The 22,940-nt window shown below is 44.6% G+C and overlaps 1 protein-coding gene across 1 annotated transcript in view; it reads right to left on the bottom strand.

Annotated features, from left to right (window-relative positions):
- The window catches only part of LOC126088217 (neural-cadherin-like), a 117,619-nt gene extending 98,941 nt beyond the window's left edge, over positions 1-18,678 (bottom strand). The window contains exons 1-2 of the mRNA XM_049906344.1: positions 18,528-18,678; positions 4,674-4,865 (exon numbers count right to left, since the gene is read on the bottom strand). Coding sequence (XP_049762301.1) covers positions 4,674-4,865; positions 18,528-18,678 — 343 coding nt within the window. The remainder of the gene's footprint in view (positions 1-4,673; positions 4,866-18,527) is intronic.
- Positions 18,679-22,940: the final 4,262 nt, after the last annotated feature.

The raw sequence follows: 22,940 nt of genomic DNA, 5'->3' as shown, positions 1-22,940 counted from the left end.
TCTAACAATGGAGTAACCTGTGTAATAGGTTCCAAAAAGTTATATATTTTGACATTATTTAGCTATTCCTTTCCTGCTTTTCTTAACCCTTACTTGTTCTACTTTCCTTTCACTTCCTTACTTTGTGTCCTGTATTTTCATTCTGCATTACAGTTAAAAATACACACACACTCTCATATTATATAAAATTATACATATATGGCTATGCCGGGAAATGTGAGGGAACTGCCCCAATGTTAGTGAGAACATGTAGAGCTTACATTGGAACAGCAAATAAGTTAGTGCTTGAAGTGTTCTAAGCTTTCCTCTTGATACGTTTGTTACTTTTTTTCATTTCAGTGATTTTATTTCCTAATTTATAGATGTTCATTTCATTCTTAATGTCTTCATTATTAATCTATTACATTATTTTACTCTTCTGAGAAATCTCATTTCTGCTGCCTGAATTCTACTGTCTTGTTGCTGATGTATGTGACCCATCAACACTCTTCCACACAATAAAGTAGGAGCAATCATGCATTTATTGATTGTTCTATATATACATTTGAGAATTTTGCTGGTGTCTTCTCTTTATCTCATCATATTCCCAAGAAATATCACATCCTTCCTTCCTTCCTTCCTTCCTTCCTTCCGAATGCCCTTTATCCAGTCATTTCAGAATCACGACTGGAATGGTACTCTTTCAATTTTCTCAGAGCATACTCAAATACAGACTTTTATTACGATTGGGTTGCCACTCCCAAGATATTTTAAAACTACTGCCAGCAAAGACCCCCCCCCTGCCCCCTCCATCCCTGGGAGGTACTCACAGACCTCTTTTGTCTACATCCAGTGTAACAACATGGTCAAAAGTGGTACTGTTTTTCATAGTATTGTGCACATTGCTTATGTGAGGTGGGATGTGAGAACCAACCTGGTACTGAGTTAGGTGGATGTAGAAAACCACCTAAAAACAACATGCAGGCTGCCCAACATAGCAGCCCCCATTGTCAATCTGCAAGGCAGACTCGATCAGCAGCTAGTGTTCAGCCCCATGCCTCAGAAGTGGGCACTTTAATGTGTTTGGCTGTCCATATGGTAATGTCACATCCTGGATAATTAAAGTATTGAACTTGTTCTAATATTTTGCTATCACTGACAATTTTGTATCTTTTAGTTTCACTTAAGTCTTTTTTTAAATTTTCTGTTGAGACCTTTACATATTCTGTCCAACAAATTAATTTCTTTTTGTATATCACTTTTTTCAGTCAAAAGTGGTGCACTGTCTGGATATAATAGATAGTAGGGAAAGTGTGTCTATTTGTCATGATACCTGCATCAATATGGGCTTTCCGTTCTCATAATACATTCACCTGATATATGTTAAAAAGTGTGCGTGATACATCACATCCTTGTCCGACCTCTTTGTTTGTCAACATGCGCTGAGTTAATTAAGCACCTAAACCCAAGGTGATGGAGATATCTTTGTATATGTATCTTGTAGTGTCTGATGAATGTAATGGAAAACCTGCTTCTTCATTTTTCTCCACATTAATATTGCCAGAAACTCTCACACAGTTTATGAATACCAAGCGGGTTTCAGTGTCACATTCACTTCATTTTTCAATTACTCATTTAAACAGAAATCCTGCAGCTGTCGCCATTTTTCCTTTTTAATAAAGTGCATTTGTTCTTCACTTAAGAGGTGCTCAGATGTATTTTCAGCCTGTTATTCAAAATCTTGGCTTGCAATTTTTTACAGCTGATTCTTAATCTCCCTTTTTAATCAGTGAGATGACTTTTGCATGTTGCCATGTTTCTGATTGGAGCTCATGCAAGACAACTTGGCCCCAGTGTACAAATACATTCTCATTCTCAATGCCGGGCAAGTCCACCCCTCTGTTCTGGAGGGGTGGCCGCCTCTGTTTGCAGTCTCCTACTGTGTTGTGCACTTCATCTGCTATTAATGAAACATCCTCTTCCAACCCCTGCTACACTGTGGGAATGGAGATGTGCTCACACACCAGTTGCGCTGCGACCATTCTCAAACGGTTTTAACAAAAATATTTGTTAAAAAAGATTCTCCTGCAACTAATAGTCTCATTCGTTAGCTTCATGATGAACTGCTTATCATTTCTTTAATAATCATTGTTACTGTGGTATTTCAGCATTAAGTAAGGTACTGTGTGAAATCTGAATAGTCTGCAATGAAAAATAGGGATCACCATGGTTTTGCATTTGGCAGATGTTAGATAATACATTGTTGTGTATGAAAATTATATACATATCGAATTTTCTTTAAACTTGACACAAAACCTGTATCCTTTTTCAATATCGAGAAAATAGATTGTGTGCAGTGGACTCATTTCCATTCGCACGCAAATGATAGAATGCAAGGGAAATATTCATTGCATCCCTCATATCTCACTTATAGTTCGGGATACCTAAACGAGTTTTTGGGAAATGACAACACCCAAAGCAGGGAATACATTTCCGTGCGAAACTTCCTTATCTATTGCGATAAACAAGTAAATATGTATTTTTGCTATGAAGTTATGTAATTATCTTAAGGGCAATCGACAGACTGTTTCAGGGTTTTGCCGCAAATGCAACCGCATTAGGATGTTAGGTGAAACTGAGTACACCCTGTTGTATTTTTGCACAAAAAGGTAATGTATAATAGGAACAAGAGAAAGAAAGCAATTGCACGTCAGACGAAAATACGCTCCTTCCGTGGTAATTCCAGCTTAATCCTGTAACCCAATGTGTTTTTAATAACAGATCGTTGACTTATTCCATGAAATTGCAGGCAGATGACGTTGACTCCTTGCCACGATTTTTCAGTTGACAACCATTCAGCCATCAGATGAGTGTTTTGCGCTGGAGATTGCTAGTTCACAGCTGACCTATACCAAAAACTGGTGCGGTGACGCTTACGCAAAGGCAGCCGCTACAAGAGCGACGTTTGCCGAGTTTCGCCGGCGCCACCCAGGTGGCCATGGTTTCGTACCGTTTTCGAATATCGTTCCATCTACGCCGCACAGGCACATGAGCAAGACTACATGCGCGCTCTCTGTCGGAATACGGGCTTGCTGAGTTAATATTTAGATGTCTAGTTAACAAAACTGATTGTCGCTAGATGTTCCATTAGTCATAAAATGTTTACTTTCAGCAGGTATTAAAGACACCAACGGGTCCCACGTCTTATCCAGCTGAAACCCACCATCAAAATTAATACCTTCCATCGAACATATTTCCATCGATCCCTTAATAACTGAACCCCTCAAGGACTCATCGAGCCCAAAATTTCTGTGGCAGAACAATCCATAGAATGTCCTGTGGAGATACTACCTCGGCGAGTGTGGCGATCGTGTTCAAGTACTGTGTGTGTTGTCTGACCAGACATGTCTTCGCCGGTCACTGGGGCTCAATTCGAAGCGAGACACATCACTGAAGACAGTTCTGCTACAGTCAATGAGATCCCATAATGAAGACGTGCCCGGAGACGCCCTGGACAGCGGTAGTATACCAACCTGACTGTCTCCTGTCATACGGCCCGACAGCTAGAGGTGACGGTCTTTGATGCCACTTTTTTCACAGCGGCGCCCCTTCAATTGTAATCCGCAGAACTCTTACAGCACAGAGATACTATATTCTACGCACCATTCTGTTGCCCTTCATGGCAAGCCATCCTGGGCTAACGTTTCAGCAAGATAATGCCCGCCCACCACTCGCGGTGACAGTCTCTACTGCTTGTCTTCGTACTTTCCAAACCCACTTTGGCCATCAAGGTTGCCGGATCTATCCGCAGTTGAGGCCGTTTGGAGCATTATGGGAAGGGCCCTCCAACCATCAGGGGATTCTGATAATCTAACGCGTCAGTTGGACAGAATTTGGCACCATATCTCTCAGGAGAACATTCAACAACTCTGTCAGTCATGCCAGACCGAATTACTGCTTGCGTAAGGGTCAGAGTTTCACGTTGGATGGACATTTACATCATTTCTATTGATTTTCGTCCCACTCGGATAATTATTTTGCGCCAGAATGAGATTTTCACTCCGCAGCAGAGTGTTCGCTGATATGAAACTTCCTGGCAGATTAAAACTGAGTACTGGACCGAGACTCGAACTCGGGACCTATTGCCTTTCGCGGGCAAGGTCCCGAGTTCGAGTCTCGGTCCGGCACACAGTTTTAATATGCCAGGAAGTTTAATTATTTTGTGGTGCGTCGTTTTCTTTTTTTCTGTCTTGGAGCGTATGTTATACAGTCGTATGACTCTCAGATGTAAGGGCAAACCGCCGTACTTCCAAAGTTCATTATCGATGCCTTGTGCAGGTGCTTTTCATGTCCATGTTATAAAAAATGTTCAAATGTGTGTGAAATCTTATGGGACTTATCTGCTAAGATCTTCAGTCCCTAAGCTTACACACTACTTAACCTAAATTATCCTAAGGACAGACACACACACCCATGCCCGAGGGAGGACTCGAACCTCCGCCGGGACCAACCGCACAGTCCATGACTGCAGCGTCTCAGACCGCTCGCCTAATCCCGCACGGCTGTCCATGTTATAATGTAAATAAGTTTTGGCCCCAGCCCCAGCTCCTCGTTTTCTCGGTGTAACGACATGGCTGAAACGTGAAATACAAAATTAAAGGGCTACATTGTTAAGAATGTGAAGTGATACTCACTGCGGTCGCGGACGATGAAGTAGTGGATATTGTGGTCGGTGTCTGGGTCTCGGGCCTGCAGCGTGAAGACTGGCGTATTTGGCGGTGCGTTCAACTGCACCACTGCCTGCATCGGCAGCGGACGGTTGATGAAATAGGGCGGCTCGTCGTTCACATCTTTCACGTGGATGATCACCCGCTGATTGTCCGTGTCTGCAACAGTACACGTCCTTCAGGTCACGCGAGGCAATGTATTATGTCGCTAATTAATATAGCGTTTTTTGTAGTAGTAATATTCTGCAGGGTTCGGCAACACACACACACACACACACACACACACACACACACACACACACACACACACATATATATATATATATATATATATATATATATATATATATATGTTCCGTGCCTCCTCCTGAATCACTGTACCAATTTCAACCAATATTGGTACACATATCTCTTACTGTCATGCAATAATCGCTGTCGGGATTAGAACCACCTATCACAGTTCAGGAGACGTGACGTCATAAACAATGAGAACAATGAGCTGCATGAAGAACGGCCGCATTGTGCATGATGTTTACATTTATTACTTCTTTTCTACCAACTATTCGCGACACATATTGCAAACAGTATCCACATATGCCGCTGTATGTACCTACACAATTATATCATTGTATGACACCTAGATCAGGAGATATGACGTCATAAACATTGAGATCCGTGAAAAACTGCCACACAGCGCATGACTTTTAAATTTATCACTTCTGTAATAACAAATCTATTCGCAACATATTTCGCAGAGTATACATACATGCCTTTAAATATACCTGCGCAAATATATCGCTGTACGACACATAGTTCAGGAAGTATCAATGAGATACGTGAAAAAATGTCGCATCATGCACGAAGTTTTAATACGTTTATTCTTTACTACTAAGATACTAGGATAGCCTAGTCAACTAACATTAATACGTTTATTCTTTACTACTTAGATACTAGGATAGTCTAGTCAACTAACGCAAGTTTCTGACACCTGGTTGCGCTTTTGACAGCTTTCAACTGCGAAGCGCAAACGGCTGTAGCTGTTGGAGAGAACGTTAGCCGTCTATAGAGCTATGAAGAGGTGTTGCCATAGACACATTTACAAAATCGTGTTGTAGACACGCGAAGAAGCTGCGCCCCGTGTATAGAAACTATCCGCAATCATATTTCTGAATTTGGATTCTGTATTTATAAATTAAGCATATTTATTTGTACGACTATTTCATAATTTAAAAGGTGTTTTAACGAATATATGGAAATGAAATTTTTTCGACGCTTCACTACAAAAACAGTTCATTTGTTGAAACTTCCTGGCAGATTAAAACTGTGTGCCCGACCGAGACTCGAACTCGGGGCCTTTGCCTTTCGCGGGCAAGTGCTCTACCAACTGAGCTACCGAAGCACGACTCACGCCCGGTACTCACAGCTTTACTTCTGCCAGCATCTCATCTCCTACCTTCCAAACTTTACAGAAGCTCTCCTGCGAACATTGCAGAACTAGCACTCCTGAAAGAAAGGATATAGCGGAGACATGGCTTAGCCACAGCCTGGGGGACATTTCCAGAATGAGATTTTCACTCTGCAGCGGAGATACTGGCACAAATAAAGCTGTGAGTACCGGGCGTGAGTCGTGCTTCGGTAGCTCAGTTGGTACAGCATTTGCCCGCGAAAGGCAAAGGTCCCGAGTTCGAGTCTCGGTCGCGCACACAGTTTTAATCTGCCAGGAAGTTTCATATCAGCGCACACTCCGCTGCAGAGTGAAAATCTCATTCTGGAAACGTCCCCCAGGCTGTGGCTAAGCCATGTCTCCGCTATATCCATTCTTACAGGAGTGCTAGTTCTGCAAGGTTCGCAGGAGAGCTTCTGTAAAGTTTGGAAGGTAGGAGACGAGATACTGGCAGAAGTAAAGCTGTGAGTACCGGGCGTGAGTCGTGCTTCGGTAGCTCAGTTGGTAGAGCACTTGCCCGCGAAAGGCAAAGATCCCGAGTTCGAGTCTCGGTCGGGCACACAGTTTTAATCTGCCAGGAAGTTTCATATCAGCGCACACTCCGCTGCAGAGTGAAAATCTCATTCTGACTTCATTTGTTGTTTTCGCTTCTAACACGCAAGAGGCAAAATGAATACCCGGGCAATGCCGGGCTTGTCAGCTAGTTACACTATAAAATTTGAACCGGTGTTGGATATGATGTAGCAATTATAATACCGGATGTTTTATGATGAATATGGGGGTTTTAAGGCTTCGTAGCGTTTATTAGATTCAACTTACAATTACAAATACATTGAAGAGCCAAAGAAACTGGTACACCTGCCTTATATCGTGCATGATCCCCGCGAGCACGCAGAAGTGCCGCAACACGATGTGGCATGGACTCGACTAATGTCTAAAGTAGTACTGAACGGAATTGACACCATGAATCCTACAGGGCTGTCCATAAATCCGTAAGAGTACGAGATCTCTTCTGAACGGCACGTTACAAAGCATGCCAGATATGTTGAATAATGTTCATGCTTGGGCAGTTTGATGGCCAGCGGAGCTATTGAAACTCAGACGAGTGTTCCTGGAGCCAGTCTGTCGCAATTCTCAACGTGTGGGGTGTCGCATTGTACGCTGGAATTGCCCAAGTCCGACGGAATGCACAATGGACTTGAATCGATGCAGGTGATCAGACAGGATGCTTACATACAGGGTTATTACAAATGATTGAAGCGATTTCACAGCTCTACAATAACTTTATTATTTTAGATATTTTCACAATGCTTTGCACACACATACAAAAACTCAAAAAGTTTTTTTAGGCATTCACAAATGTTCGATATGTTCCCCTTTAGTGATTCGGCAGACATCAAGCCGATAATCAAGTTCCTGCCACACTCGGCGCAGCATGTCCCCATCAATGAGTTCGAAGGCATCGTTCATGCGAGCTCGCAGTTCTGGCACGTTTCTTGGTAGAGGAGGTTTAAACACTGAATCTTTCACATAACCCCACAGAAAGAAATCGCATGGGCTTAAGTCGGGAGAGCGTGGAGGCCATGACATGAATTGCTGATCATGATCTCCACCACGACCGATCCATCGGTTTTCCAATCTCCTGTTTAAGAAATGCCGAACATCATGATGGAAGTGCGGTGGAGCACCATCCTGTTGAAAGATGAAGTCGGCGCTGTCGGTCTCCAGTTGTGGAATGAGCCAATTTTCCGCGGGCTACGCGTGAAACTTGCCCGCACGCGTTCAACCTTTTCTTCGCTCACTGCAGGCCGACCCGTTGATTTCCCCTTACAGAGGCATCCAGAAGCTTTGAACTGCGCATACCATCGCCGAATGGAGTTAGCAGTTGGTGGATCTTTGTTGAACTTCGTCCTGAAGTGTCGTTGCACTGTTATGACTGACCGATGTGAGTGCATTTCAAGCACGCATATGCTTTCTCGGCTCCTGTCGCCATTTTGTCTCACTGCGCTCTCGAGCGCTCTGACGGCAGAGACCTGAAGTGCGGCTTCAGCCGAACAAAACTTTATGAGTTTTTCTACGTATCTGTAGTGTGTCGTGACCATATGTCAATGAATGGAGCTACAGTGAATTTATGAAATCGCTTCAATCATTTGTAATAGCCCTGTATGTGTCACCTGTCAGAGTAGTATCTAGATGAATCAGTGGTCCCATATCATTCCAACTGCACACGCCCCACACCACTACAGAGCCTCCAACAGCTTGAACAGCCCCCTGCTGATATACAGGGTCCATGGATTCATGAGGTTGTCTCCATAGCCGTGCACGTCAATCCGTTCGATAAAATATGACACAAGACTCGTTCGACAAGGCAACATGTTTCCAGTCATCAACAGTCCAATGTCGGTGTTGACGGGCCCAGGCTAGGCTAAAAGCTTTGTGTCGTACTGTCATCAAGGGTACACGAGTGGGCCTTCGGCTCCGAAAGCCCGTAGCGATGATCTTTCTTTGAGTGGTTCGCACGCTGACTCTTGTTGATGGCCCAGCACTGAAACCTGCAGCAATTTGCGGAAGGGTTGCACTTCTGTCACGTTGAACGATTCTCTTCAGTCTTCGTTGGTCTCGATCTTGCAGGATCTTTTTCCGGCCGCAGTGATATCGGAGATTCGATGTTTTACCGGATTCCTGATATTCACAGTACACTCGTGAAATGGTCGCGCGGCAAAATCCCCACGTCATCGCTACCTTGGAGATGCGGCGGCCCATCGCTCGTGCTCCGACTGTAACACCACGTTCAAACTCACTTAAATCTCTCTAACCTGCCATTGTAGCAGTAGCAACCGATCTTACAACTGTACCAGACACATGTTGTCTTATACACGCGTTGCCGACTGTAGCGCCGTATTCTGCATGTTTACGTATCCCTGCATTTGAATACACATGCCTATACATTTCTTTGGCGATTCAGTGTAATACATCAAATGAATGAGAATCAGAAACTGTTTTGCTTAAAGTGTACATCGTGCGCACAATTCGTCGTAAGGCGCACATCAAATCGATAGGCAAGTTCTTCCTAAACGTTGATCAGTGTGCCTGGAATAATTGTTGCAACAACTTCAATCTTGTTTCGTAACTTGGGTAGATCAGCTAGTAAGGGGAGTCAATCGCATGATCCTTCACCCAACACCAAAGATAAAAATCGCAAGGCGTCGGATGGGTGAACGTGGAGGCCATGTGAAACGAAACTGTCACCCGGCCCCTTGCGGACAATCCAACGGTCGGGCAGGCATACAATGTCGTTTAACAAATCGCGTACTGATTTGTGCCAGAGAGGCGGCGCACCATCTTGTTGCCAAATGAAGTTCTGTGATTCAGCTTCTGCCAACTGAGGAATGAGCTTCTTTCAACTAAGGAATGAGCCATAGTTCTAGCTCATCAAGATAACAAACACCTATAACAGTTACTTCACCGAAAAAGAAAGGCACGTAAACTCTCCGCCGGGATATGACACAAAAAATATTCAATTTAGGGGAGCCTTGTTGCAACTATACCATTCCGTGTGCTTCTGCTGGCCCCCAGATGCACACATTATGTGTGTTCATATTTACATTTAGGTGAAATGTCGTTTCATCACTGAGGATGACACAAACCATAAAAGCTCCATCGTCGTGCAGCAACATTTCGTTCCCGAAGTTGGCACGTAAATCGTAGACTGTAGGCTTTAGAAACTGATGAAAGCCATCTCACGGATGTTATTAACACCTGGAGGATTAAAATGGAACTTAATACGGAACGCAAGTTGCTCTGTAAGAATAGATTCGGTCCTTGAGTACTGTAAAATAGAAAGAGTTTTCTCTTTGCTACTAGCGCTTTCTAACGGAAGACACAGGAAATAGTAGTGTACGCGCACCGGTACACAAACAATACTGTTGGTGACGCTTTTTCATTGCAGTGGTGCTAAGCAAGAAAACCCCGATATTCATTTTGAAACACCCTGTGGGACGAGTGGATTACGTCACTATTAGCTGCAAGTACTTTATTTAATTTCCACATCTTTTCATTTGAAACAGAAATTACGATTCTAGAGAATTTAGCGGTTGAGTACGGCACTGATACCGCGAAAACGCTTTGTAGTATTTGCGTAGTGATTTCAGTTCTTATGTCCCCCCCCTCCCGCCTTTTCCTCACTCGTCAATCGCCAATTACGATTCCAGTTGGCAAGGGATCATCGTGATCGTGGACTGGACCGTGGATCAACGGAAACGTGTCACCTGCTAGGAAGAAGCACGTCAGCTGTGAACTACGAAAAGAACATTATTGCGCACCATCCCGTCTCCGGCCATCCTGATTTAGGGTTTCCGTGATTTCCCTAAATCGTTTCAGGCAAATGCCGGGATGGTTCCTTTAAAAGGGCGCGGCCGATTTCCTTCCCAATCCTTCCCTAACCCGAGCTTGCGCTCCGTCTCTAATGACCTCGTTGTCGACGGGACGTTAAACACTAACCACCACCACCATTATTGCGCACCCTGTTTTCAGAACATAATGGTGTGGCAATCTTGTAAGTCTGGTTGCTTCTGCACCGTTCTAAAGTTTTTGTAATGATTCCATTCATGAAAACGTGGAAACGTGGACTTAATTATCAATCAGCTTAGCGGCCCCAGAGATCACGAATTCGACGCTAACACCAGCCATTTTCAACTGTCTACGTTTCACAAATTCCCGCTACCTTCCTCAAACACTACTTCTGTGCTACAGTAATGGATAGAGATAGTATGGGACACTCGATTAATTGTTCCGTCGCCGACACTGGTGCAATTACGCTTCCTAGACCGAATTTCTTGAACTGTTGTGACAGGACAAATAAGATTTAGCTGAGCGGGCAATTTTAACAAGGGTAAGGTAAGGTGAATGCTGCCTCGGAAGCAGAAGAAGAAGGGCAGCGGTCGAACAGCGAGGGTGCCTTGTTTACTTGAACCCTGCACAAACAAATCCTCCCTTAGCCAAGATTCGCCGTGATTTTGTTTGCTTGCCAGTTGAGTATGAAATCGAGACTACGTCAGCTTTGCTTCTACAGGCGTCTTTCTTTTCCTTGGAGAAGGGCATTTGGCATGTGGCAAATTAAGTTCTAAAAGTTCAAAAATGTAAATTTTACAAGACAAAAACGAAATGCAACTTACAAATTCTGCGAAAAAAATTACAAATCACAAATGCTTTATTAAAAAGAGTTGGACGTTGTGGAACGTCCCCGCTTCACCCCCGACAGTTTCGATAGGTGGCAGCGCTATACGTAGCTTCAAAATGGTTCAAATTGCTCTGAGCACTATGGGACTTAACATCTGAGGTCATCAGTCCCCTAGACTTATACTCCATTCACCGAAACAAGACACGTACTGTAAACACGGCAAGGCGCGTGACCACAGCGCTGCCATCGAGGGGTGTACAAGGCAGGGGCGTCAGAAATTAAAAAATGAAAGTCGTGTTTTTTTTATAATTTGGCACCTGAACATGATAAAGTGATCCGAGAACTACCTTCCGACACCTTTTTTTACATTACATTAAAATTTATTGTCACTGAAAAAGAGAAATATTTAAGCTTTCAGGAAAAGTTGTTTTTTCGCGTTACTCTATATTCATCACGCCATGTCTCCTAAACTGTGTGCCGCACAGCAAAATATTTTTATAATTGCCTTCAGTACTATATGTTGATGACGTCCGCAAATTTTCTGCACAACAGAGTCAGTAATAGTGAAGAAATAAATTAAAATCTCACGTCTGATGCAGAACTTTTACCAAATCATCATCCGAAATATAGTACGCGACAAACTTTTCCCCTTTAAATTTTTTTGTGGGGGTGTAAGCGAGAAAAGTTTCAGAAAGGTTGGAATTTAATTTTGTAGTTTTTTCCGTATGCGATGAGTGCAACCGTTTTTCCTTTATGAGTGGAAACTCAAATGTGGAAATTAGACTGCATTATAGAGGAGAGAGATCAGCGGTTTGTTATAAACCTCAATGAAAACAGTTCAAGTTCGACAGAGTGAACCTTGTTTCGTCCTTTATCATTATTATTACTGGTATTGTTATTAAAATTGACAATTAATTGTGTTTGAATGTAGCGTTTTGTTAGCAACCTGAATGAAAGAAAATCTGCTTCGACAGAGTGAACTCAGTGTAACATTATTGTTAAATTTATTTCGTACATTGTTGCCCAGGTTTCTCACGGTCCACTCTGACAGCTCGGCAGCCAGCCGAACGGCGCCAGCCGCAAAGCGTGCGCCAAGGATTTTCCACACCCCTACGTATCACGTGAACACCGAATGCTTTCTCTGGAAACGAGCGTAGTCGCTCACGTGACATTGTTTATGTTTCGTCCCAGCTCTCGGTGAATAGACTGTAGAACTACTTAAACTAAATTAACCTAAGGACATCACACACATCCATGACCGAGGCGAGGCCTACAATCGCTCGGTCACAGTGGCCGGCATAGCTTCAAAATGACATCTGTTCGGGAGGTGCGTTCCAAGCAGAGCGCTGTCTTCAGGTGGAAAGCCTGGGAATCACAGATATCCATAGGCGCTTGCAGAATGTCTACAGAGACCTGTCAGTGAGCAAAAGCAAAGCACTCGTTGGGCGAGGCGTCTGTCATCATAACAACGTCGCGCAGGCCGGGACCCTCGGCCCAGCCGGCCGCACACAGCTGTCTCTCCCGCCAACGTTAGACGTGCGGACGGTCTTATTCCAGGTGGTCGACGGTTCACACTCAAACGCCTTGCTGCTCAACTGCACGTCTCTGTTGGCAGTGCGGACACATTCGTCCACCAGTTGGGGTACTACAAGGGTTTGGCCCAATGAAGGATGTAGTCCGCGGAAGGCAGTTCGTGGATGAAGGGGGGATTACTGATACAGCAAGACGTTGGTTTCGACGTAGACCAGTAGAGTGGTACCATGGGTAGACTGGCCCTCCGAAAGCAGTGGCGTAACGCCGTCGCATTGAAAGGAGATTACGTTGAAAAATAGGGTTGTGTAGCAAAAATGTTCAAATGTGTGTGAAATCTTATGGGACTTAACTGCTAAGGTCATCAGTCCCTAAGCTTACACACTACTTAACCGAAATTATCCTAAGGACAAAAACACACACACCCATGCCCGAGGGAGGACTCGAACCTCCGCCGGGACCAGCCGCACAGTCCATGACTGCAGCGCCTTAGACCAGGTTGTGTAGCAAAAGAATAGGGAATAATATGGTGAATTGGAATCCTGAATAAAACCAACATGCTTTCCGAAAGAAATATGTTGTTCTACTTGCCCCTCGTATATTCGTATTAGATATCCTGTCAATAGCTTCAGATGTAACTTCCAGGATGTCACACCTTATTCTGAGGTTATCTTCCCTTGGACCTCTATTGGATGACAGGGCCCCTGGTCTCCTCAGCTACTCCACAGTCACATTCAGGGCTACTGACAATGCCCCCATCTGTACAGGGCAGCCATATACACTACTGGCCATTAAAATTACTACACCACGAAGATGACGTGCTACAGACGCGAAATTGCTACAGACGCGAAATTTAACCGGCAGGAAGAAGATGCTGTGATATGCAAATGATTAGCTTTTCAGAGCATTCACACAAGGTTGGCGCCGGTGGCGACACCTACACCGTGCTGACATGAGGAAAGTTTCCAACAGATTTCTCATACACAAACAGCAGTTGCCGGCGTTGCCTGGTGAAACGTTGTTGTGATGCCTCGTGTAAGGAGGAGAAATGCGTACCGTCACGTTTCCGACTTTGATAAAAGTCGGATTGTAGCCTATCGCGATTGCGGTTTATCGTATCGCGACATTGCTGCTCGCGTTGGTCAAGATCCAATGACTGTTAGCAGAATATGGAATCGCTGGGTTCAGGAAGGTAATACGGAACGCCGTGCTGGATCCCAACGGCCTCGTATCACTAGCTGTTGAGATGACAGGCATCTTATCCGCATGGCAACAACCATCTGCACGAACAGTTCGACGATGTTTGCAGCAGCATGGACTATCAGCTCGGAGAATAAGGCTGCGGTTACCCTTGACGCTACATCACAGACAGGAGCACCTGCGATGGTGTTGCCACCGACGAACCTGGGTGCACGAATGGCAAAACCTTATTTTTTCGGATGAATCCAGATTCTGTTTACAGCATCATGATGGTCGCATCCGTGTTTGGCGACATCGCGGTGAACGCACATTGGAAGCGTGTATTCGTCATCGCCATTCTGGCGTATCACCCGGCGTGATGGTATGGGGTGCCATTGGTTACACGTCTCGGTCACCTCTTGTTCGCATTGACGGCACTTTGAACAGCGGACGTCACATTTCAGATGTGTTACGACCCGTGGCTCTACCCTTCATTCGATCCCTGCGAAACCCTACATTTCAGCAGGATAATGCACGACCGTATGTTGGCCTTTCTGGATACAGAAAATGTTCGACTGCTGCCCTGGCCAGCACGTTCTCCAGATCTCTCACCAATTGAAAACGCCTGGTCAATGGTGGCCGAGAAACTGGGTCGTCACAATACGCCAGTCACTACTCTTGATGAACTGTGGTATCGTGTTGAAGCTGCATGGGCAGCTGTACCTGTACACGCCATCCAAGCTCTGTTTGACTCAATGCCCAGGTCTATCAAAGCCGTTATTACGACCAGAGGTGGTTGTTCTGGGTACTGATTTCTCAGGATCTATGCACCCGAAGTGGGTGAAAATGTAACACATGTCAGTTCTAGTATAATATATTTGTCCAATGAATACCCGTTTATCATCTGCATTTCTTCTTGGTGTAGCAATTTTAACGGCCAGTAGTGTAGGTTTGGCGTGGCCTCTTTGAATCATCTTTCGGCGGTACCAAGCCTTTCTGGGTACTTCAAAGCCTGTCTATGATATAGTGGACTCTTCATTAATGTTGGATTTCCATCTCTATTTTCATGCTTCCGCTACGAGCCAAGATTGACGCTATAACAGGACATTATCTTTCCACAGTGTGCGGGACTTCAGGTGAGAGCGTGGAGCGTTATTCAACAATGATGTCGAACGGATATGTTCTTGTGGGATCCGAATCGGAGGACGAAGAATCGGTAATTTAGGATTTGCTGATGACACCACACTGTGGATAGAATCACAAGTGGAAATGAAGGAACCACTGGATAGAGTTAAGAGAGAAAGCGAGGAACTTGGATTGCCAATTAATAAGATAAAGACCAAGATCATGATAACTGACAGAGGTTAGTCACTACCAGCTACTGATGTACTATCAAAATGTAAGGAAGCTGGTCACTTTTTATACCTGGTCTCAGTGGTTCAGAAAGAGGGTGGCTATACACAGGAAACACGACGTAGAACTGTTCTGGGTAGGGGTGCCGCATCGAAGCTGACAGTGATTTGGAAAGACCGAGCCCTAAGCAGACATATTAAATTGAGAGCGCTGAAATGTCTCGTGTTTCCAGTTTTCCCTTATGGCGCTGAAATATGGACATGGACAATAACTGCAGGGGACCGCAAAAGAATTGTTTTGTGATGTGGACATATAGGCGGTTGCTGAGTATGTCATGTATGGACAAACGGACCAACAAATCAATCCTTCAAGAACTCAGGGTGGAGAAGAGGTTGTCCAGTATTCCAGTGGATCCTGCAGTTCTTTGATCACATAGCTCGACAACAGGAGGATGACTTGGAAAAGATCGTCATCCAAGGCAAAGTCAAAGGGAAGATTGCAGGGAAGACCACCGAGACGATGGATAGACTAGATAAAGGAGAAGACGCCCAAACATGGGGCCAGCTACTCCGGGAAGCAGAAGACCAGGATGAATGAAGAAAGACTGTTAAGAGGAATATGTGATGGGCCACCGACTTTCAACAATCGAAGACGGAATGTTGATGATGGGATATGTTCTTGGAACATGAAGCTTGTTCCTGTCTCTAAAGGTGGCCTGTTGTTGCCAAACTCTACAGAATTCTACAAGCGCATAGTATAGTTTACGATAGTCATCAAATCGAATGTTGATTTGGACATATAGTGCGTTCTTCACTGACTCTGCTACAGGTAATGAAGGACTATTTCATGCAACAAATTTATGAGAGACCTACAGCTACACGTGAAGTCAGAGCCAAATAAGTTACTAATATTTTCCACTTACACACAGACGAAGGAGCGTAAAATGATAGAACCATCATCAAATTGCAGTCGAAACCTGCACCGTTGGATTATTCATATACTATTCAACTCACTAAAGGCGATACACATGATGCCCTCCACTTATTCGTCACCTACGTTGCAGTATTTGTAAGTTACCCTCAATAAGAGACTGACGAGTCACAGTTGCCCTACTTTTTGCACAAAAATTTTCGTATACAGGTTAACAGACTGCATACGGCAGAGTCCAATATTCTTCTCTTTCATAACGATTGAAAATGTAATGACCGCAGTCACAGTGTACATATGGCGGCGCCAAAATAGCAGGTATGTACTTGTTTATCAGTAACAAAAAGAAAAACTCTGCAACTTGCCGCAGTTTCGTCAGATGAGTAAACGTATTAATTTGTAACTAGTTACTGATTTAATTCCATTACCAGAAACATAGATTTATTTATCATACAAATTACATTTTCTCACTCAGCGTCTTCGTAGAGTTCGTAAACATAGGCTATATTACGTTTATCGAAATATCACGGCCTTTTTTCTTTGGGTCCATTGTCAAGGATCAAGTTTTTACAAGAAAATTATACTTCGTTAAAACTAGTATGATGTGTATGCCGAGAAACTGACTGCTACATAAAGACTCGTATGATTGAAACGTCTCAACGTAACCTCCACAGTCAAGACTTGACGCACGCGTCAATACGGAATGACACGAACTTGACTGATCGTGCAAATAGGCAATTATCAGCAATTCGTATGTTGCGTCATGATCGGATTTGTACTATAGTACTAAGGTATACCGCATCTTAATGTAACTTAAAATTTTTATTTTCCATTACTGTACATATCATCCTGGTGAATTACTGAAGGTAACGCTTCGATGATATACCTATTCTTCTCTGTGTTTCGTCAATCGTACCCTACCATCCGTTTGTAACTTTTCATTTCTTTTCGCTCATCACGCTTAGCAGTTCTAGACCTGCTCTGTTCTCCTCCTAGGATGCGCTTTGTAAACTGACATGCCAAATCGAGTAACAAAATTTTTGCTACAGGATGTTAATAACAACCCCTTCCTTGTTAATTTATTTTAGAACTTGCCCATTAGATTTTCTTTTCAAAGTATATGTTTTTGTCACTCTCCAGTATACATCATTTTTCCCCATCCTGTTTCTCCGTATGTCCAAGATTCACGAATGAAGTTAAAAACACTCAAAACGGCTTTAATGTCTAGTATATTTGCCAAAACAGTTTTAGTATTGCTTTTGTAAATATTGTGCTTGGAGTCTTGTCAGATTATCAGACAATATTCTCGCTAAAAACACAGTAACATTAACAAATTTAATCCAGTGTATTTCATTGTCGTTTTTTTGTCTTTAGTTCCATTTTCCATTTACTTAGGTACTGCATCGGTGGTTCAAGGGCGTCGCCTCGGATAATATTATGAAAGCAGCACAATATTTCAACGACGTAGCTGCTCAAAATGCTTACTAACGTGCTGGCTGCAGGAGCTCGCCAATACGTGCGCACGCTCGCTAGGAAAGTGCAGGCGCCAAGGGGTGGGGCTATAACGTCATCGTAGACGAATCGTGGAGGACGTCGACATCCAGAGCTCCTTAACACACAAACGGGCCACGGTCTTCGCACGCGCGGCGCGGGAAAAGCGCGCCAGCAAATCGAGGCCCGGCGCGCGCGTGGACAGTGAGTTGGCGCCCAGTTTAAATGTACGGACTCCGATTCCTGTCTGCGTTGACGCGGATTCGCTGGTCTGCGGCCGATGATGTCTTCGTCTCACCAGTGCTGCTTCCCATGGCTTGCTAAGTTGAAATCCCGTGTCTCTGTTAATCAGGATGTTACTTTTACGTACTTCGACTGCTTCTTTATCGATGGAATCCCAGTACGTGAAGGCGGACTAGCGGATCTTTGCCTCTCCGTGGTGTCAAGACATTGTTCAGCAACAGCTGTATTTTCTGGGTGACGCAATCTGGTGTGACGTCTATGTTCAGCGCGCGCACATATTTTTAACAGTGCGACACTTGTGGCCAATGAACCGTTTCCCACACTGCCACGGGATTTTACATATCCCTGGTCTCCTTAGACCTAGGATATCTTTAACAGAACCCAGCATAGTTTGCACTCGCGCTTGACGGCGGAAGACACATTTTATTTGATATTTGTTGAACAGCCTGTCGATCGTAAAGGACACGGCACCAACAAAGGGTTCTTGCTGACTGTTCTTGGTTCTTGAGGTTTAATGCGTGCAGGTTGGAATGCGCTAAGCTCTGCTGATAAGCTCCTTGGATCTGAGATAACTCCAGCCCTATGAAGAGGTGTCCGTAATACGTCACTGTGTTGAGATGGGTCATGGTAGCTCGTAGATATCCGTGAGTGTGAGTTGATTTACGGAATACACTGCGGGCCAAGGAATCGTTACATGCTGAAGCAAATGTTTAGCTACTACTTGGTAGAAATTACTTACGTGCAGCTGTCTGAGAATCGTCACAGTCACAGATAATTAAGAGGCAATATGACTCACAAAGTTTCCTTAACTCAGTAGAAGTGGACAATCAGTTTACTACACATGGGTTTAAGGGTGGAAAACAGTACTGCACTAGAAATAATACACCACGACAAGTAGTTACGTGGAACGTATTTGAGCACGCACTGCAAGAATACGGCAGTGATACAGAATTTATGTTTTAAAAGCCCACGAAATACATTCAAGAGCAACCCGTGGTCCTTCACTGCTGGTACTGCAATGCTGCAGGTGGCGAAAAGTCATTATTACTGTTCTTCCGCCGGCCGAGGTGGCCGAGCGGTTCTAGGGGCTACAGTCTGGAACCGCGCGACCGCTTTTCGAATTAAACTTACCTAACGACGTTAAGTCGATAGAAGACTCTGTTTTAATTAACGCTGAACTGTGAATATCTCGAGAGAAATCTACATAATGTAGTAATTTTCTGAAGAGTGGCATGTTGAACAAGTGACTTGTGACATTCAGACAGAAGCAGAGAAAAGGCTCGAGGGCAGGAAGAAACATTGCTAGTCAGAGGTCGTTACAATTTTGCAGGAGTCCATGTTGAATAAAGGCTTAGAAAATACGTCGACAATGACAGCGGGACAATCAAGCTACGCAGCAACCCTCTTAGATATCGGGCGAAGGTTTCATTGGCCACTTGCTTGGTGTGGCTTTCAGACGGAAGGAAGAAAGGAAGAAAAGTTAAAGCTTTGCATGTCGTTGACATACAGGTCATGAGAACCGGAGTTAGCCTGCGAGCGGCAAAACGCGACAAAAGACAAAGTGTAAGCTATGGAAGGGTTGAGTGAAACGTCAGTAACTTGAGAACGACTCGACACCTCGTTGCATCCCCTTGTCCTTCTCTGAGGAGTGAAAAGAGTATCTGGCGCTGCCAGTGTTAAGCCAGGAACCGCTTCGTAGCTCATCAAGAGATGTACTGATTTGCGATGTAACACAGCAAGGCGCAACAATCAATTCGCAACGGCTACTTACGCAAGGTTCTGCGTTACAGCGCCGAGGTTGGCAGCGGCCGGCCACTCGAACGGACCGAAGACGAGCGACTACTGCCGATCGAGAATTGTGGTTGTGTCACCGTAAGTATATCCCTGACAATTGCAGTGGCAATTTCGCATGCCTACAAACAATAACGTAACGCGATTTTGTAAACATCTCTATGGAAACCACTCAGTGTCGACACAGTTCTGTAAGCGGCTACCGGGTTGGCCTGCAGTCGTTAGCGTTTCGTTGTCGAAAGCTGGCAACTGCGGTTCGAACTGCCAGGGATCTTCTCGACTATAGGAAGCGCTTGTTCATAACTTAGCGAACATAGTTAGGTACCATACAAGTTAAAGTGAATTCAAGTCATTGTTTCTGGAAGTGCCGGAGAAAAGTAAGTAAATACTTTTTTTATAAAATTCTTTTTCCAGTTACTAAGACTGTGTAGAGACGCGCCGATATGACTTGAGGTTGAGAAAATTGATTTTGATTGCTATATCTTATAATATTTGTCAATGGCCTTGCCGCAGTGGATGCACCCGTTCACTGGGGATAACCGAAGTTAAGCGCTTTCGGGCGTGGTCGGCACATGGATGGGTGACCCTCCGGGCTGCCATGCGCTGTTGCCATTTTTCGTGGTGCACTCAGCCTCGTGACGCCAACTGAGGAGCTACTCGACCGAATAGTAGCGGCTTCGGTCAAGAATACCATCATAACGACCGGGAGAGCGGTGTGCTGACCCCACGCCCCTCCTATCTGCATCCTCCTTGAGGATGACACGGCGGTCGGATGGTCCCGGTAGCCCATTTGTGGCCTGAAGACGGAGTGCTTTTTTATGTCTTATAATATTTACCAAAATAGCTTAATTTTTCACAAATAAATGATACAAAACGTGGCCAAATCTAAAAAGAAATGTAGTCAGTACAGTGTTAATTAAACTATGGCACACAACTCGCGGAGACTGTCTAGAGTTGTGTCCGAGGGGTCGCATCTGGTTGGATAGCTTACCAAATGAGCTCAGTACGACTTAATTCATGCTATCTGGCACCCTTGAAGCGTTCCTCAAACCACTCCACCCGAGTGAGGCGGCGCCTTGTTAAGGTACTGGACTCGGGAGTGGGAGGGGCCTGCCCTAGATTATATGAAACGATTAAGGTGAATGCCCGGATAGTTCCTCCGACAAGGAAGGAGTGATCCGATTTCTGCTGCCACCCTTGCCTTATTAGAGTTTATGTACCGTCAATCATATCTCTAGTTAATGTAAGTTTTCGTCATGACAGCTTTTCTATTATACAAATTATACGCCTTAAGGAGTTTCAGCATAAGGCACCATCAGAAAAACATTAAAATAACGTCTATACGCCGTATCTCGTCGGATTCCCAAGTACAATCGTACTATAGACTAATGATATCGTTGTAGGTGGAATATTAAAACTTAAAAAAATGGTTCAAATGGCTCTGAGCACTATGGGAATTAACATCTGAGGTCATCAGTCCCCTAGAACTTAGAACTACTTAAACCTAACTAACCTAAGGACATCACACACATCCATACCAGAGGCAGGATTCGAACCTGCGATCGTAGAGGTCGCGCCGATCCAGACTGAAGCGCCTACAACGGCTCGGCAACACCGGACGGCTGTTAAAACTCAAATCTTTCTTCACTGATCAACAACGAAAGAGGTTTCCACGGATCCTGCTTCTTCTATCCCGCGGAACTGTTCACTAAGATAATTCCTCGTCACATTTAAAATCCGGAAAAACGGAAAAGGATAAACATCTCTCTTTCTCTTTCTCTCTCTCTCTCTCTCTTTCTCTCTCTCTCTCTCTCTCTCTCTCTCTCTCTCTCTCTCACACACACACACACACACACACACACACACACACACACACACGTTCCCGTCCCACTCTACACCCCACACCCACCCACACACAAACACTCACAAAAACTACTTCATGCTACATCTGTGCCTAAAGAAAATGTTGCTCAAAATTTCTCTTTTATTCTGCGACCTAACTCTTTGCCGTATTGTTTTGTGGGTACGCCTGTTGCGACCAGCTAGAGGTTTCACCTACGCTTTCGGCTTTGTCCACAGCACGACCGCTAGCTGTAATGTGGGCGCGTTTTTACGACTCTCTCTCTCTCTCTCTCTCTCTCTCTCTCTCTCTCTCTCTCTGGTGCTGGTGCTGCGGCCAAACCGCACGCACCCCCCCTCCCCCCCAATTCCACCCACGCCCTCCGCCTGCGTGTCCGCAGAACATTACGCAGGGGCTTCGCATGCGGATTTACATTTCGCCCGGGCAGCGCTTATCTGCAAAGCTGGCCTCAGTAAAGGAAGGAGCTCAGAGTGGGGCCAATGCGAGCTGTACGGCAGATACCACGCGCGTGCTCCCCGCAAGCTTTCTTGCCCTGTCAAATAATTCATTTTTACGTTTTCGGTGCCTTTGTGGCCTTATTTATTTGTTTGTTTATTCATGTCTAAAAATCCACTCTACTGTATATCTTAGCAAGGCCGCACATACAGCGTTGGCCATTAGACCTGCAGCACCTGAAAGGACAGCAAATGAAGCAATTTTACTTATTGTGTATGTACAGTACAGTAGGAAGAATATATAACTGAATTTGTAGGTTTTCCAGAGTATACAGTATACGCAATTTAGAACACGGAGCTCCCAAATCTGGCAGAAACAATGGATAAACCTCACTGGGCTCCAAGTAAAACCAACCGCGGGTCACAGATAAGGGTACGTCACTCAATGCTACTGAGCTCATCACGCGTAGTGGCTGGTGAGTGGTGGTGTGCCAGTCACTCGGCAACCCACAAGAAGATGGTTTCAGTTGGTGAGAGTCGTGGAGAACGTACTGGCCAAGGCACCAATCGAACACCATCTGCATTAAGGTAGGTCAGATCAGCATGGACAACATGCCAACTTGCTTTATCTTGTTGGAAGATAACATCACGAGGGCACAGCCTCCGACCTTGATACATCACAGACGTTAACACCTGCTGCCCAAATTACTGGCTATGCAGACCGGAGGGGATTTTGTTCTGCACCTAATAGCAGCCTAACCAGCACGCCCGGTAATGGAACCGTATGCCGATGACGGTAATT

The sequence above is a fragment of the Schistocerca cancellata genome, chromosome 6 (assembly GCF_023864275.1).
Source record: "Schistocerca cancellata isolate TAMUIC-IGC-003103 chromosome 6, iqSchCanc2.1, whole genome shotgun sequence".
Lineage (NCBI taxonomy): Eukaryota > Metazoa > Arthropoda > Insecta > Orthoptera > Acrididae > Schistocerca > Schistocerca cancellata.
This window is presented reverse-complemented; position numbering and strand designations above follow the sequence as displayed.